This window comes from Pelobates fuscus, chromosome 1 (genome assembly GCF_036172605.1).
Source record: "Pelobates fuscus isolate aPelFus1 chromosome 1, aPelFus1.pri, whole genome shotgun sequence".
Lineage (NCBI taxonomy): Eukaryota > Metazoa > Chordata > Amphibia > Anura > Pelobatidae > Pelobates > Pelobates fuscus.
Genome location: NC_086317.1, coordinates 158,155,120 through 158,173,303, shown reverse-complemented (window position 1 = coordinate 158,173,303; position 18,184 = coordinate 158,155,120). Strand labels below are relative to the sequence as shown.

Here is an 18,184-nt window from a genome sequence, read left to right as displayed (position 1 = left end):
TAAATATTATACAAATTAACCTGGGGGTTACTTAATGGAAGGAGAGTCTCCTTCCAAGAGAACATCAGAAGCTGTAACCTTGGGAGTTCTCTCTTCACTATTGGATATTTTACGCTGGAGACTGTGGGCTAAACTTTGTTTCACTTTTCTCAACCCCTTTTCCCCACTTTCAACACTATTACTCTTACAAACCTTTACAAGGAACCTATCTAATGACACCTGTTTTTGCCTTCTTTTCAAAATTTCACGGAAATGTGACATTGCGTTATCATTAAACAAATTTACACTACGAATTGCTACAGTCTTATTTGGGGGATTCTTCTCCACAAAATCTTGCAAAAACTCCCACGCTTTGCACGCCTCCTTAATCCTCTGAGAACTGACAGATTCTTCTGCCTTGTCCTCCTCAGACAAAGCTTCTCTATAACGTCATGCTGCTGCTCCTAAAGCAGATCCATCAGCTCGTTGTCACGTTCCCCCACCAACTCCTGGATGTCTTCATGGTCCACGTCCAGTCAACAAACAGCATCCGCATTGACCCACTCAACAAACAGCATCCGCGTGACAGAAGCCTTGCTGTTGGACCTTCATAACACATTGAGCTGACTCTTTTGCACCTGACATTTCTTGAAGGCTTATGGATTTTCCAAGTGGTAGAGGGTCTTTCATGGGCTTATGACAGGGCATGGCCTTCTCCTCAGCAGTGATCTAGGTCCTCTTGGGCATCTTCTTCCAAAAAAGCCCCGTCTAGTTGAAAACTTGCTGGGCACATAACACTCGTAAACCACGAGCCTTTCGAACTCCTTGACAAATAACTCTGCTGCCTTGGTGTCGGCACTCGCAGCCTCCCCATTCCGGATGACACTATGGAGGCCAATCCTTCTCTTGAAGTTTTTGAACCAACCATGGCTCGCCTTGAAGCTCTCTTTGTCTGTTACATATGGACCTGGCAGCTTAGTCTTCAGGTCACTGTACAAGGCTTTTGCCTTCTCGCAAATTATGCTCTTGGTGACTGCATTTCGTGGCTTGTTTTTGGTCTACACTGGCTGGGTCGCTGGCTTGTTTCGTTCATTCTATGTCTTGTCTATAGTCTATAGCGAAATATGGTACGGTTACTTTTTTCGTGTTCTTGACTTGAATGTGGGCAAGGCAGGGGAGGGAAGTGGGGGAGAAGGTACAGGGTGGGATAGGAAGGGATAAAGGGTAAAATAAACAACTAATTAGTGTAAATAGAGTAAATAGAAATCTAGAGACAATAGAATCAAATTATTATTATAGAGGTAACAAGGCTTATTTCTACGCAAATCTAATGCTTTCCCATAGGGAAAGGGCGGGGTTGAACGCCAGCCAGGCCTTTCAGCATTTCCTCATAGAGATGTACTGAATCAATGCATCTCTATGAGGAAAGTTTAACATCTCCATGCAGAGCGTGGAGATGCTGAATGGCAATGCTGCACACTGTGCAGCACTGCTCCAAGAAGCACCTCCAGTGGCCATCTGATGAGTGGCCACTGGAGGTGTCCCTAGGCTTTAATGTAAACACTACCTTTTCTGAAAAGACAGTGTTCGCATGAAAATGCCTGCAGGGACTGTCTATACTTACCAGAACAACTACAATGAGCTGTAGTTGTTCTGGTGACTATAGTGTCCCTTTAAGATTAGATGTGTAAAGGACCATATAGATAAAATTAATTTAGGACAACGGATTGTCCTTGCACCAAAGGAAATAGAATCTGCTTTTAAACAAAATGATCAAGAATTATATAATCTGCCAGCTCATACCTCTCATTCTCAATGTACAGCATACTTTAGAGATAAATGGCTTTCCTCTTTGAATTCATTACAGTGAGACCAGCTGAATCAAAATATAACATCAAAGGAAGTAGGTGCAATTATTAATAATCTGAAAAGAAATAAAGCTCTGGGTCTTGATGTGTACATTACATTATGCTTAAAGGACCACTATAGGCACCCAGACCACTTCAGCTTAATGAAGTGGTCTGGGTGCCAGGTCCCTCTAGGATTAACCCTTTTTTTTATAAACATAGCAGTTTCAGAGAAACTGCTATGTTTATACTGAGGGTTAATCCAGCCTGCAAAGCCTCTAGTGGCTGTCTCATTGACAGCCGCTAGAGGCGCTTGCGTGCTTCTCACTGTGAAAATCACAGTGAGAAGACGCCAGCGTCCATAGGAAAGCACTGTGAATGCTTTCCTATGCGACCGGCTGAATGCGCGCGCGGCTCCTGCCGCGCATGCACATTCAGCCGATGACGTCGCGAGGAAGGAGGAGAGGAGGAGGAAAGCTCCCCGCCCGGCGCTAGAGAAAGGTAAGTGTTTAACCCCTTCCTCTCTCCAGAGCCCAGCGGGAGGGGGTTCCTGAGGGTGGGGGCACCCTCAGGGCACTATAGTGCCAGGAAAACTAGTATGTTTTCCTGGCACTATAGTGGTCCTTTGAAGGTATTATGCCAAAGGAAATTAAGCTTATCTACTCTCAATTCTTAAACAGGATAAGAACTCGATTTGAATTGAATTGAATTGATTAGTTACCATCCAATAGCACTACTCAATACAGACTATAAAATGTATGCAACTATTTTTGGCAAACAGAATTAAAAGAGTAATAAACTAGTTTGACCAAGTAGGTTTTATTTTCGGCAGATCCTCCATTAATTATATTATGACAATCCTAAACATTTACAAAAGAATCCATAAGAGTAAAATCCCTTTTATAACTCTAGCACTAGATGCGAGAAAAGACCTTTGATAAGATAAATTGGAATTTTATTAAATATACGTTAAAGGCCATTGGATTTGCAGAGAAAAGTTTTACAGCCATCAAAGCAATGTATTCTTTACCTTCCAGGAGAGTGGTCGGGCATGGAATAGAATCTGTTCATTATGTCAGGATCTTACCTGATGTGGTGTCCGATGTGCAGAGTTATACGCTCACCCTTGCAAATAAACACAGACCAATGTGACCAGATAAGAACTCACCTGGGCTTTGAGTCTGTGCACGGGGGCTGTGCAGGATATAGCTTCAAGTCGCAGTACAGGCAAGGACAAAAGCAGGAGGATACCACAGGGACACCACAGTGGCATGTCTGGCTTCTGGCCTGATCGGACGCATGGAGTAAGAGCTCCGTGCTTCAAGAGCCAACATAGCAAAAACGAAGCGTTAAACCGCATAAAGATATTGTTATTACGTTTAGCTGAGACCGGTAGAGTGCAGAGTGTGTGGGACTATCAAGGAGCTGCAAAATGTCACCCTCCAAACAAACTAAGCTCACAGACAAGATCCAGCAAAACAGAAAAGAACAACAGAGACAGGCACAAGATGGCGCTGAGGCTAGGACTCAATCACCTGATATGGACACTCAGCAACGGGCGGATTTATCGCAATGTGACACAGAGGAATGACAAATTACAAAAGATTACCTTAAACAAGCGCTTCTAGATTTGAGGGATACGATAAGGGAAGATTTTACAACTATTACTTCCAGCATTCATCAAGAGCTGGCAGAGCCTACAGACAATTTGGAACAAAAAAACAGATGAGCTATGCACCGCTCATAAGGAGGTGACTGACAGACTCCACAAACTGAAGCTGGAGAATGCAAAACTTTGGAATAAAATGGCAAACATGGAGGATAGATCTTGCCGTAACAACGTGAGATTCAGAGGTGTAGAGGAATCGATAAAAGCAGACCTGCGTCAAGCGTTTATTGTATCCATGTGCTCAACTTTAGAACCATCGCTTACAGGTCCGGCATGGGAACTGGACAGGGCTCACGACTTCCACGACCTCCTCACTTTACAGTGGATACACCGCGTGATGTGATAGTCCGTTTCCACCATTTCAAATCTAAGGAAACACTCCTCAAGGCCGTCAGAGCCCTCCCGATGCTACCGACACCATACTCTGGAATATCTATATTTGCAGATCTATCGGCCTTAACCATGGCCAGAAGGAGGGAATTCTCTACTATCACCAAAACGCTGCGTGATAATAAGGTGGCATATTGTTGGGGTTTCCCCACAAAACTATTAATATGGAGAAATGGTAAACTTAACATTATAACCGATCCTGATAGTGGACTTGGCATCCTTGGAGTAAATATGTGAGAAATTGGGTCATATATACATCAGCTTTATTTAATAACTGTATGCTGTAAATGCTGCAAACAGCTTGGTTGATAGAATGAACTCTAAAATTTTAAAGGTTAGCTTAACGGTGATAGAGGCCAAAAAGGGGGCTTTTAGCCCACAAAATAGACACGGGAAGGGTTGCTATATTGTAAATCCTTTCCTTAACTTTTTTCCCATTCTGCTTTTCGCTTAAAGGGACACCATAACTTTAAATGTGTACAGGCAACTTGATTATTAAGTATCTTTCAGGGCATGGGTAGTCCAAGGGTTAATAATCTCGTTTTATGTCAATTTCTAATATTAAGAACAGAAGAATAGCACTTTTCTACCCAATGTAAGCAACTATAATGCTATAGGAAAGCGAGGTTCTGGGGGATACAGGGTCTCCTATAGACGCTTAGTCCACAAAACGCTTTTAATAACGAGTAGGTGTATACAATACCGATTCATTATAATAATATATCGTGTCCCCACGACGTGCGACTTACTATGTCAGACAAGTTATATTGGTGAGAAGATAAGGCCACAATGACCAAGGGTTACCTTAGGCACATTATGACAAAATTGTGCTTGGTTAATAATTTGTTGGATATGGCTACAATTGCCAACTTCTTTCTCATGACCACAGGTATGTTCTGGAGGATTCCTTTCTCCATACTCCAGCCATACCTTTTCTACTAGATAATTCACAGTTTTACGTTTAATATTTAAAAAAAAAAAAGTGGAATATCAAAAACGTAGACTTTGGCTCTGGAGCATGGCTCGCTACACACGAACTCCTTATGTCTTAACGAATCTTTATTGGGCAAAGTAGGTCTGGTGGCGACAATATGCACAGCAATTCAATAATTTTATGATGACCATGTTAGGGACTTATCACGAATAGATACACAATGGTTAGCCCTCAAAGCTGTAATAAGAGGACTCCTTATGCAAGCGGGATCAATCCATAAGAATCCATAAGAAAAAGGTAGACAAGAAGAGAAAGCAACTTACAGCTGATCTTTCTGTAGTAGAAGGTAGTGATAAATTGAACCCTTCAAAACAATTAACTAAAAAGATAACTAAAATCAAAGGGGAAATACAGGCACTCTCTGCATTTAGAATGGAGAGGCAACTAAGGAAACTAAATCTGTCCCACTATATGCAGGGAAATAAAGCAGGCAGAATATTAGCAAGTAAACTGAAATCACAATACCTACAGTCCAAATTACCCTATATGACAGCAATTAATAATAACATCAAATTATACAACCCTCAGGATATAGTTGAGGAATTAGCATCTTTTTACACTATACTGTATAACCTAAGGCTCAACAATAACACACACCAGCCTACTAGAGAAGAAATAGTTAATTTCTTGAAAGAAGTAAATTTACCACGTCTGACTTTGGAACAGTGTTCAATCTTGACCACACAATTCTCAGAGGATGAGGTTAGAGTCGCTATTCGAAGCTCAGCTCGTACCGCATCTTACTAAACTTTTCAATTTTAAAAAAAAACTCTGGTACCATACCAGAAGAGATGCAGCTGGCTCATATAGTCACCATACCAGTGGCGTACACACAATGCATGGGGCCCCAGTGTGAAACTGATCCGTGGGCCCCCCCCTCCCTCCCCTGATCCGTACCCCCGCCCACAATCCCCCCCGACACATACATACAGACACACACACACAAACATACACACAGACAGACACACATACACCCCTCCACAGACACATACATACAGACACACACACATACAGAGACACAGACAAACACACACACATAGACACAGACACACACACAGACACAGACACATACATACGAGGCCCCATGGATTGTGTGTACGCCACTGCATACATAGACAAACACACATACAAAGACACACACATACATACAGAGACACACACACATACAGAGAGACACAGACAAACATACAGAGAGACACAGACACACATACAGAGACACAGACACACATACAGAAACACAGACACACACATACAGAAACACAGACACACACATACAGAGACACACACACACACATACAGAGACACAGACACACACACACACACACACAGAGACACAGACACACACACAGAGAGACACAGACAAACACACACAAACATACAGCCATATAGAAAACGTTTCCTACCTTGTTACTTTCCCTGGGGTCCAGTGGGGGCTCAGCCTGATGGGAGTCAGAGTTCCCACTCTGACTCCCTGGTCTTCCTCCCGCGTGGGCTGATAGCTGGGAGGAGTGACATGCGGTCACTTCCTCCCAGCTCTGATGTAATCACAGGGGGCCCGGTCGCGCTCTTAAAGCGCCCAGCGCAGACTGGCACCCGATGGACCCCTCCAGATGCGGCCCCGGCGGTTTGCCGCGCAGGCCGGGGCCGCAAAATGTGGCAGCAGGCCTGGTACCTGGTCGCAGGGGTCCGCAGGGCGGCCGGGCTCAGTCGCATCTGCGACCCCTGCGACCGCAGTATGTACGCCACTGCACCCTACCTAAGCCTGGCAAAGCACCAACAGAATGTTAAGACCCATTTCGTTACTAAACGCGGACACAAAACTTTACTCTTAAATGCTAACCTCACGCCTCAAACCCATATTGTTGGATCTAGTTTCACCAGAACAAGCGGGATTTGTCCCTTCCAGACAACCGGAAGATAACACAAGGCACTGTTTAAATGTAATTACCTGGGCACATCATATCAATCAACAAGGCTTACTGTTGGCCCTGGATGCTGAAAAAGTGTTTGATCGCTTGATCTGGGTATACATGGAAGAAGTATTATTAATGATGGGTCTTCCTCTAGCATTCTTATACAGTATTTTAGCCCTCTACTCCCGACCAGCAGCTAAAGTATTTAATTCCAGTTTCTTATCTTGACCATTCCACATTACTTACGGTGTTAGACAGGGGTGCCCCCTTTCCCCATTAATTTGTATTTTATGTATGGAACCCCTGGTAAGAAAAGTTAAAAGCCATAATGGGATTCAGGGACTGACTACCCCCTCGGGAGAATCAAAAGTAGCCCTTAATGCGGATGACGTCCTGCTTTTTTTTTTTTAACTAATCCTGAATCCTCAATTCCATATTTAATAAAGATGCTAGATAGATATGGCCAGATATCACATTATAAAAATAACTCAACAAAAATCTCAACCACTGGCCATAGGTCTTCCTACACTCACCGTAAAATCATTACAAGCTACATACCCTTATGACTGGCGTAAGACATCAATATCTTATCTAGGCATTAAACTCCCCTCTTCATATAATTTAATTATCAAAGAGAACCACCTACCACTTATATACAAACTAGAACAACAGCTTAAAAAATGGGAAGCCAAATATATATCATGGTTAGGCCGTATACACTATGAAACCAGAACTACAAAAATGATGATCCTATCGCATATTCTATACCTCTTCCGAACTCTACCGATTGACATACCAAACACAATATTAAGAAAATTTCAAGTACTCATAAACGCACACATCTGTAAAAGAAAACCCCCTCGAATAAAACAAAAACTATTGTGGCTCCAATTTGAGAAAGGGGGTCTGGGTATCCCGAATGTAGAAAAGTATTACAAGGCCTCAATACTTGCACAAGGTCTCTCAGCAATGGAACGAATACTTCCCCCTATGTGGTTAGCACTAGAAAACGCTTGTATGTCTGGAGGTACGCTACTGCAGGTCCTGTGGGCAGGTAAAACAAAATTAGGAAAGAAAGATGATATGTTACTAATCACTAAAAACCTGCTTCGAATATGGAGACAGACTATCCCAAAACTTGTAGATGATAACAAATTCTTATATGCAGCCCCACTAAAGACTATTACTGCTTTTACATGAGACCTACAGTTAGATACCTGGATAACACAAGGTGTCACACATTTACGCCTTTTTTACAATAGCATAGGTTTAAAACAATTTCCTGAATTACTTAGGGAATAATTCTTAAGTAATGCTTTCCTATTGGGATTCCGGCGATGCTGGAGTTCATCATGCATAGCGTGAGGACGTCCAGCATCGTTTAAAACACTTTTCGTGTTCTAAGAACACAAAAGTCCATCTAGTGGCTATCTGATAGACAGCCACTAGAGGAGGACTTAACCCTGCAAAGTAATTATTGCAGTTTATAAAATGGGGGTGGGAGTTGGCACCCAGACCACTCCAACGGCAGAAGTTGTCTGGGTGCCTGAAGTGTCCCTTAAGGTAGAAAGAGTCAAAATTTCAAATCTCCTGTTGGGCACTTATGGGGCGACCTCGTATGGCTGTCTGGATGTCACGGTGAGAACCGTGACAGATATCACCAATGGTACTCTGCAGGGATGTCATCTTTCTGCACTACTATATGAACTAGCTGCCGAACCCCTAGCTATGGATATTAGAACAACCCTAATATATAATGCTTTAAAATAAATAAGGGAAAAATTAACATTTGTCAGTATGCTGATGACACACTTTTAATGTTGTCCAGTCTTTCCTCTTCTGTTATTTTTGTGATGGCTAAGATACAAAAATACAGTTTGTTTTCAAACTATAAACTAAATATTGACAAAACAACAGCTATGCCTTCTTATATGAACAAACATGAAATAAAACAGATAGACTGCTACTTTTGTTTCAAATGGGTCAAGAAAAAATATAACTACATGGGAATAAGTATAACGGTCCTACCAAAGGATCGAATAGAAGTTAACTTTTTATCTCTTTTAAAACAAACAAATCATCAGTTAAAATCGTGGAGGGCTTTAGAAATATTTTTGTGGGGAAGAGTTAATACTTTAAAAGCCTACATAATACCTAAATGTATGTATTTGTTTAGAATAGTTCCCTTGAAAATCCGCATACCATAGCTCAAGATGGTGAATATGTTCTTCACAAAATTTATCAGGCTGACTAAAATAACGAGGATAGGTAGAAATGTGCTACAACTTAACAAAAAACAGGGAGGGATCGGTTGTTCAAATATAGAACTTTACCATAGAGCCTCCTTATTAATGCATGTTATGTTAATGTACTTAGACAACCATAAATCTCAGGGGTAGTACGAGATAGAAGAGGAGAAAATAAAAATTGAATTAACTATCTATGGCCATTCAAAAGCAATAAAAACAATAGTAACTTAAAGGATCACTATAGGGTCAGGAACACAAACATGGATTCCTGACCCTATAGTGCTAAACCCACCATATAGGTGGCTTAGCCCCCTTAAAAAGTTTAAAACTCACCCTTTTTCCAGTGCCACACAGGTCTGCTATCACTGGCTCCGCCCCCTTTGTGACATCATCAAAATGGCCGATTTTTAGCCAATCCAATGCTTTCCCACAGGGAAAGCATTGGATTGGCTAAAATTGTCACGGGGCGGGGCCAAACGCCATTTTGGACAATCAGGACCTCCTTATAAAGATGCATGGAATCAATGCATCTCTATGTGGAAAATTCAGAGTCTCCATGCAGAGCGTGGGGACGCTGAACGGCAGGGCTGCTTATTGTGCAGCCCTGAGCCAGGAAGCCCCTCCAGTGGCCATCTGAGGAGTGACCCTAGGGGCAATGTAAACACTGCCTTTTCTCTGAAAATGTAGTGTTTACATGAAAATGCCTGAAGGGAGTGTCAGGGTATTTATATCGGCAGACATATTGTGCTATGATAGAAATTAAAGTGTATATTGCCTAAATCATTCTGAACAGAGCAGACTCCATTTTGTTATCTTCACGCTAACAAAAGACACAAGATTTCTATCCCTTCTGTAAAACTAACCACTTTGCCAGAGCTAAAGGAATACTTAGTATATCCAAACCAAATTGATAAGAAATGAGAACGGGGGATGGACAGACTGTCTAAATGCTAATGGAATATAATTAATTCTAAACCCAGACATTTATGACAGAGAAGATTAAATAATTGAATTTTACTTTCGATATTGTATAAGATCCCATTGTAATTAGAGGTCATACTTAGTTTACGAACTGTCATATTAGAAATTATAGCAGAATTGCCAGACACATAGTCTGAAGAAAGCCCAAAGAAACTCTTTGAACTGACAGAAAACTTAAATTATAAATAACCATAAAGATAAGCTAAATTACATCAAAATAGCCACCAGGAAAAGTTAACTCTTTCCTGGATAGGCATGTTTAGTGGGACGAGACTGCCCTCTATAGACCAAATACTTAAATTGCTATCTGGAAGGTAACCACACCTCCAGTTTTCTATTGGTCTATCACCTAGTGAATTTTCCCTTTAAAGAGTTAAGACAAAGGGAAGAGAGAGGTATGCAAAGGAAGCAAAGAAGCAAAGAGGTGAGCAGTCGGGGGCAATGCAGAGAAATCCATGACAGATATCCACTCCAGGGCACTCAGAATTTCTTACACACCATCACACATCCATTCAGTTCCTGAGACTACCTACTCATATGATGAGAAAATCTACCTAACTGGTAATTATACTGGTTTCATTTAATTAATCTAAATTAATAAAAATTTTCTAATAGCATGATATATGACTGGATAAATCACGATCAGATTTCGATATTTAGAAATCTTAGTTACTAAAGAATATATAGTTATAATATCCCAATCTGCAGATGGGAAAAGAATAATTATGTATTTATGTGACATATCACATGTTAGCATATCGTGACATTTATCCAGGTGTATTGATTTGCTCTAAAATAATATAAAATATCTGTTTAGGCAAGTTAAAATTCTGCTTATAGAACATGGTAGATTACTCTTATTGGATGGTTCCAGGAAATGACTAATGAGCTGGTTTAAATGTTATTTTATTTAAAAAATTACATGAGAATAGATCTTAATTACCTAAAAAAAAACAACTCTGCTTATATTCGAGTCAATAGTCTGTATTATGGCAATTTGCATTGCCATAATACAGACTGGGGGAGAGGGGGGCTGGCAGAGCTGTAACTTACCTCTCCTGCAGCTCTTGTCAGCTCTCTCCTCCTCCGCGCCGGTCCGTTCAGCACCTCGGTCAGCTCCCAGTGTAAGTCTCGCGAGAGCCGCGGGGTCATAGTGCGGCTCTCGCGAGACTTACACTGGGAGCTGACAGAGGAGCTGCACGGACGGCGCGGAGGAGGAGAGAGCTGACAGGAGCTGCAGGAAAGGTAAGTTACAGCTCTGCCAGCCCCCCTCTCCCCACTGAACTGCCAATGCTGGACCACCAGGGAAGGAGAGCCCCCCTCCCTGCCATATATCAAGCAGGGAGGGGGGACGAAAAAATAATAATTAGTAATAATAAAAAAAAATAATAATTAAATAATAAATAATAATGAAAAAATAATAATAATTACATTAAATAAAAAAATAATAATAATTTTTTTTTTAAAATAATAAAAAAATTAAAAAAACATTGCCCACCCCCACCAAGGCTCTGCAACACACACACACACACACACACTGCATTCATACACACACTCTGCATTCATACACACACACTGCACTCATACACACAATCTGCACTCATACACACACACTGCATTCATACACACACACTGCACTCATACACACGCTGCACTCATACACACGCTGCACTCATACACACACGCTGCACTCATACACACACTGCATTCATTATACACTGTAAATAAATATTCAATTAATATATTTTTTTTAGGATCTAATTTTATTTAGAAATTTACCAGTAGCTGCTGCATTTCTCACCCTAGTCTTATACTCGAGTCAATAAGTTTTCCCAGTTTTTTTGGGTAAAATTAGGGGCCTCGGCTTATACTCGAGTATATACGGTACCTAGGAGGTCTAGCCAGCATTGAAATGGTTATTCTAACTGTTAGCTAAGTTTTATGGCCTTAAGCTGCAAGCTCTGTGTCTGTGTGTAAGTTTCACTTTCGTTTATCTGTGAAGTACTATCATAAATCATTGTCAACCATTGATGTGTATTGCCATTAATTGCATACCATGTTATACTGAATATTCATTGATTATTGTCACGCATGTTACTTATTATTATTATTTAAATTGTCACAATAAATTGTATCTATTTTTATAACAAATTATGATTTTATTTATATGGAATACATTTCACTTACACGATAACGATCTTTGGGATCTGAGAATTGAAATAGTTGGCAATTCTCAACTGTTTACTATTATTATCCCATAAATATCCCCACAGGAGCTATTATACTCACCAGAACAACTACATTAAGCTGTAGTTGTTCTGGTGACTATAGTGTCCCTTTAAATGTTAGCAGTGTGTAAAATGTAATATTGATAATCTGCTGTATTTCTGGAAGCGTTTTAAGAAACACATCAATCTAAATTATAAGATCTTGCCATCATTACCTCTATCTTATCTTACGCATATGATGGATAATTTAGACATATCTTAGTGGATACATCAAGAAATTACTAAAATCTCCATGTTATGGAATGATTTTAGGTTTAAAACAGAATAAACAACAATTATATACTATTCCAGACCACAAGATTTAGCATTACATTAGAATTAGAAGCTTTTTAAAATCAGAAATGTATAAGGGAAACTTATTAGATCCTGTGGAAAAATTACATTGTATTATTAACCTGGGGAAAGACACCAAACAACAATCAAAATGTATAAAAGTTTTAAATGCCATTAAGGGGATAACTATTCCTGAAGCAAAAAATAGGTGGTCCAGAGACCTTAAAGATAGATTAATATTAAGGAATGGCATTATGACCTGAAAACGTTTTACTCTTCAGAACACTGTCTCAATATAGGGGAGACACATTATAAAATACTAAATAGATGGTATTGAACACCTATGAAACAAACCAAGATGAATCCCCAGGACAATTATTTCTGCTGAAGATGCGGTTTAGAGAGGGCTGAGGAGCTACATATATGGTGGGACTGCCCTGTGATGAAAACAAACTGGAATATACTGCTCTGTTGTATTAATGATCTCCTGAGTTTAAAACAGGAAAGGACTATAGAGATGGTCCTTTTACCAATGATGGCTAAAAACAAACAAAAAAATACTTCTGATACATATTTCGATGGCATTTAAATGCAAATTAAAGAGAGAGTCAATTTCCAGTGCAAAATGGAACGCGCAATTGCATCAAATTTTTGTATTCAGAAAATAAATGGGACAACTGGATATATGTACTGGATGCGACCATTTAATGGGGTTGTCGAGACCCTGAGAAAACCCTCACAAAGACTGATACATTTTACCAATGCCTCCATACGGGAAACAAAAAATAATTTCACTGCTGCTCCAACTTTTCATAATTTTTCTATTTCTCTTTGAATTGTATGATGTTACACATTGTATGATATGCCCTTTATTTATTATTTATTAATTATTTTACCAGGAAGGATACATTGAGATTTCTCTCGTTTTCAAGTTTTATGTAATTTGTGTATGTAATTTATCTAGATATTCTTATATTTAAAAATCAATAAAAAAATTTTTTAAAAAGCAAAAGCAAGTGACCCACGATTTACAAATGAGGCTGGAAGAAAGCCAACAAAGGGATAAACGAGACACCAAGTTACTAAACATAATTAGCTTTTGAACTCCACTAAGGCTGCTTTAACTAATTTTTGCACTTTTGTTTGAACTTTCTAAATTTAGTAGATTACACCTTATGAGTCAGTTAATCCACCATAGACACACCCGACAATAGACTTTTGTTAAGAAAGAAAAAGTAGCGGCACTTAGTTTACCTGCTTAAATCTTCTGGTTTCATGACTATGGGACTGAACCGGTAGATGCTGTCAGTGAGGTTTACAAAGTGGCGGCTGTCTGTATTCCCAACACACACACCTGAACAAAAACACAGGAATATAAAGAATGTTGAGCCCAGGACTTCAGACCTTCACCTGCATCCCTCATCCTATTCTGCATGGGATGTGTGAACAGTGGTTTGGTGCAGCCTACAACATAGAAACATAGAATGTGATGGCAGATAAGAACCATTCGGCCCATCTAGTCTGCCCAATTTTCTTAATACTTTCATTAGTCACTGGCCTTATCTTATAGGTAGGATAGCCCTATGCCTATCCCACGCATGCTCGAACTCCTTTACTGTGTTAACCTCTACCACTTCAGCTGGAAGGCTATTCCATGCATCCACTACCCTTTCAGTAAAGTAATATTTCCTGATATTATTTTTTTTTTTTTTTGCATTCTTTTTTTGTCAATCTTTCTTTTATTGAGGCAAGGGTTAAATGGGGTACAGAATGAAGAGGAGGGGATGCATAGTAAAAGTCCATAGTGGGATCATTGTAACACAGTAGTACATCTCCTACGATTGGGAGCCTCATTATTTTATATTAAGTACGCTTTCCAAACAGTTAAGATCCGGCGTAAAATAGTAACGAGAAAGGTGGCTTAGGACTTTACGGTGATACCGTCAGCGATAAAGGAAAGGGAACAAGCGTATAACTGATGAGTAACATACGGTATACTATCTATGCGTAGTCTGGGAAGGAAACAACAGAGATAAACAGGCTATGGGGCCCACGACCTGGCTAAACAGGTATTCTGAGCTGGTGTCAGGCTGATCAGGCATGGAACACTGCTACACAAGTTTATGTACATCAACAGAGTAGAAGGAGAGGCCTAGACAATCAAGCTGAACAAACAGAAAAGGTGACCTAAAACTGTTTTGGTTGCATGCGTCATTTAACAGATGGAACAGGCTATATACCAGAAGTACTATTGGTATACAAATTTAGTTAGTCTTAGCTGGAGGCCTAGTCTAGATATTATATACTGGTAAACGGGAGCTTAAGACGCATTAGTATTGTGAGCAGTGAGTATCTGTTAGTAATATTCAAAAGAAGGTAAACACTGCATGCTTAAGCACTATACTGCTAATAAGACGTTAAATGATATATTGTCCGACAGAGTCCAGTCCAGCCTCCACTGTGAGGTCAGCAGGAGTATCGTACATACAGTTCGGTATGCTCAGCCTATGCCGGCTCTGAGTGCTGGCTGGACGGGCCAGGTATCGTGGTCGGGATGATGCCTTGGTGAGTCGCCCTCTCCGGCAATTCCTGACGAGAACCGCCATCCTTGTCTGCTGCCTGTGAGGGGCTGTGTGCGTTGAGTGCGGGGGGGGTGTAGGGGCGGTCGGGTCTCCCCTTGGCCCCAGGCTCCGTGTGGGGTCTGCATCCTGGTTCCACGAACTCGGGTGCCACAAGAGGCCGAGTTCTTCCCTGTGAGGGCGCTTCGGATAGCCCCGGTGGTTCGTCGCCGCCAGCGGCGGTTAGGCTTCCGGCGATGTGGTTGATGCCGTGGAGTTAGCCTCCTGGTGACCCCCGGCCCGGGAGGGCGGTCGGTACTAGATATTGGCGCTGAAGGGTATATGGTGCCCGTAGGAGGCCCTTTCCGACTCCGTTTCCCCGACCCACATTCTGTACCTACGTTGTGTACTTGGGGTGCTGCAAAGATTCTGTCCAGCTTTTCCATGAATTGTTGGAATATTAAATCCAGGCTTGTGGCTTGTGCGGTTTCAGGAATTATCAGGCTAGGGACTTCGGCAGAGTTGCTAGGCCCGGTGCGTCCGGAGCCCAGGCCCGAGTGGGCAGGTGCCTTCCGCATAGCCCTGTGTGTCGCTTCGGTGGGGACCGGGATAACCCCCGCCGGTCCATAGGGGGGGGAACGGGGTTTCCAGTTTTGCCTCGCCGTGTGTGTCTGCAGTGGGGGAGCGGCCGTCTCTCCCACCGCTACCATGCTTGTAGGCCGCAAACTTGCGCGGGTCGGGTCCGGAACACAGAACCACTTGCGTGGTGTCATCATGTCGGTCTCGATGTCCCCTATCGTTTGGGAGCACCGGGACTCCAGTTTACTGCCTCCGGCGATCGATAATCGGCTTTAGGCGAGTTGATTAGCGGGAGCAGCAGCGACATGCGTCTGCTCCCCTTAGCAGTCAGGCCCCGCCCCCCCGATATTATTTTTAAACCTCTGCACCTCTAATTTAAGACAATGTCCTCTTGTTGTGGTAGTTTTTCTTCTTTTAAATATAGTCTCCTCCTTTACTGTGTTGATTCCCTTTATGTATTTAAATGTTTCTATCATATCCCCCCTGTCTCGTCTTTCCTCCAAGCTATACATGTTAAGATCCTTTAACCTTTCCTTGTTAGTTTTATCCTGCAATCCATGAACCAGTTTAGTAGCCCTTCTCTGAACTCTCTACAAAGTATCAATATCCTTCTGGAGATACGGTCTCCAGTACTGCGTACAATACTCCAAGTCAGGTCTCACCAGTGTTCTGTACAATGGCATGAGCACTTCCCTCTTTCTACTGCTAATACCTCTCCCTATACAACCAAGCATTCTGCTAGCATTTCCTGCTGCTCTATTACAATGCCTACTTAACCCCTTAAGGACCAAACTTCTGGAATAAAAGGGAATCATGACATGTCACACATGTTATGTGTCCTTAAGGGGTTAAAGGTCACTATAGTCGGGGCAGGTGCAAGGATTCTTGACTACACAGGCAAAGATGCATTTTGTTGCCACCACCCTCTCCTCACACCAATAGGCAGGGGATTCTGATTTTTGTGCCCCCCCTGCTCTGGCACCCGAAGCGGTCTCCTGTGCCGCCGTATGGACATGCCAGCCCTGACTATAGTCACCAAAACAACCTTAGCTTATTGAAGCAGTTTTGGTGTATAGATCATGGCTGTGCAGTCTCACTGCTCAATTCTCTGCCATTTAGGAGCTATATCAGTTTGTTTATACAGCTTTAGTCAAACCTCCATGCATGTGACTTAAACAGCCTTTCTAAACACTTCCTGTAAAATGTCTAATTTTTACACTTCCTTTATTGCAAATTCTATTTTATTTAGAATTTCTTATTGTCTGTTCTATTTATAGCTTGCTAATCCCTGTAGGAGCCTCCGGTATGCAGGGCCGGACTGGCCCACCGGGATACCGGGAAATTTCCCGGTGGGCCGTCGGCACCTGGGGCCGTGCAGGCAGCTGGCTGACCTGCGGCTGCTGGCTGGGGGAGCCGTTCTGGCGGCCGCTGGCTGGGGGAGCCGTTCTGGCGGCCGCTGGCTGGGGGAGCTCTTTTGGCGGCCGCAGGGGGAGCAGGCTGTTCTGTCTCTGCTCCCCCGCCCCAGCGTGCCGCTTAATGAGACCGCGGCCGGAATATGACGTCATATTCCGGCCACGGTCTCATTAAGCTGCGCGCGAGGGCGGGGGAGCAGAGACAGAATAGCCTGCTCCCCCTGCGGCCGCCAAAAGAGCTCCCCCAGCCAGCGGCTGCCAGAACGGCTCCCTCTGCGGCCACCAGAAGAGCCAGCTGAGCGCCCCCATACAGCCACCATCAAACTGAGCTTCCCATGCGGCCGCCAGCACAAAGGTAAAAATTATGTGTGTCAGTGTGAGTGTATGTGTGTGTGTGTCTGCCTGTGTCATTGTGTGTGTGTGTGTCTCTGTCTGTCATGGTGTGTGTGTCTGTCTGTGTCATTGTGTGTGTCTGTCTGTGTCATTGTGTGTGTCTGTCTGTGTCATTGTGTGTGTCAGTCTGTGTCATTGTGTGTGTCAGTCTGTGTCATTGTGTGTGTATGTCTGTGTCATTGTGTGTGTCTGTCTCTGTCTGTCATGGTGTGTCTGTCTGTGTCATGGGGTGTGTGTGTGTCTCTCTGTGTCATGGTGTGTGTGTCTCTGTGTCATGGTGTGTGTGTCTGTCTGTGTCATGCAATGTGTGTCTGTGTCATTGTGTGTGTGTGTCTGTCATGTAATGTGTGTATGTGTGTGTTATGGTGTGTGTGTGTGTGTGTGTGTCAAAGTGTGTGTGTGTGTCTTTTTTAAGGTGTGTGTCTGTCATGGTATGTGTGTGTCTCTGTCATGGTGTGTGTGTCTGTGTCATGGTGTGTCTGTCTGTCATGGTGTGTGTGTGTGTTTCTGTCTGTCATGGTGTGTGTCTGTCTGTGTCATTGTGTGTGTCTGTCTGTGTCATTGTGTGTGTCAGTCTGTGTCATTGTGTGTGTCAGTCTGTGTCATTGTGTGTGTCTGTCTGTGTCATTGTGTGTGTCTGTCTCTGTCTGTCATGGTGT

The 18,184-nt window shown here is 42.4% G+C and overlaps 1 protein-coding gene across 2 annotated transcripts in view; it reads right to left on the bottom strand.

Moving 5' to 3' along the window:
• The window catches only part of LOC134608397 (N-fatty-acyl-amino acid synthase/hydrolase PM20D1-like), an 81,200-nt gene that overhangs the window by 1,853 nt on the left and 61,163 nt on the right, over positions 1-18,184 (bottom strand). For both annotated transcript variants that reach the window (XR_010090740.1, XM_063451188.1), the window contains exon 12: positions 13,838-13,937. Coding sequence is in view for 1 of the 2 variants with exons in the window: in XM_063451188.1 (XP_063307258.1) it covers positions 13,838-13,937 (100 nt within the window). In the remaining variant the exon portion in view is untranslated. The remainder of the gene's footprint in view (positions 1-13,837; positions 13,938-18,184) is intronic.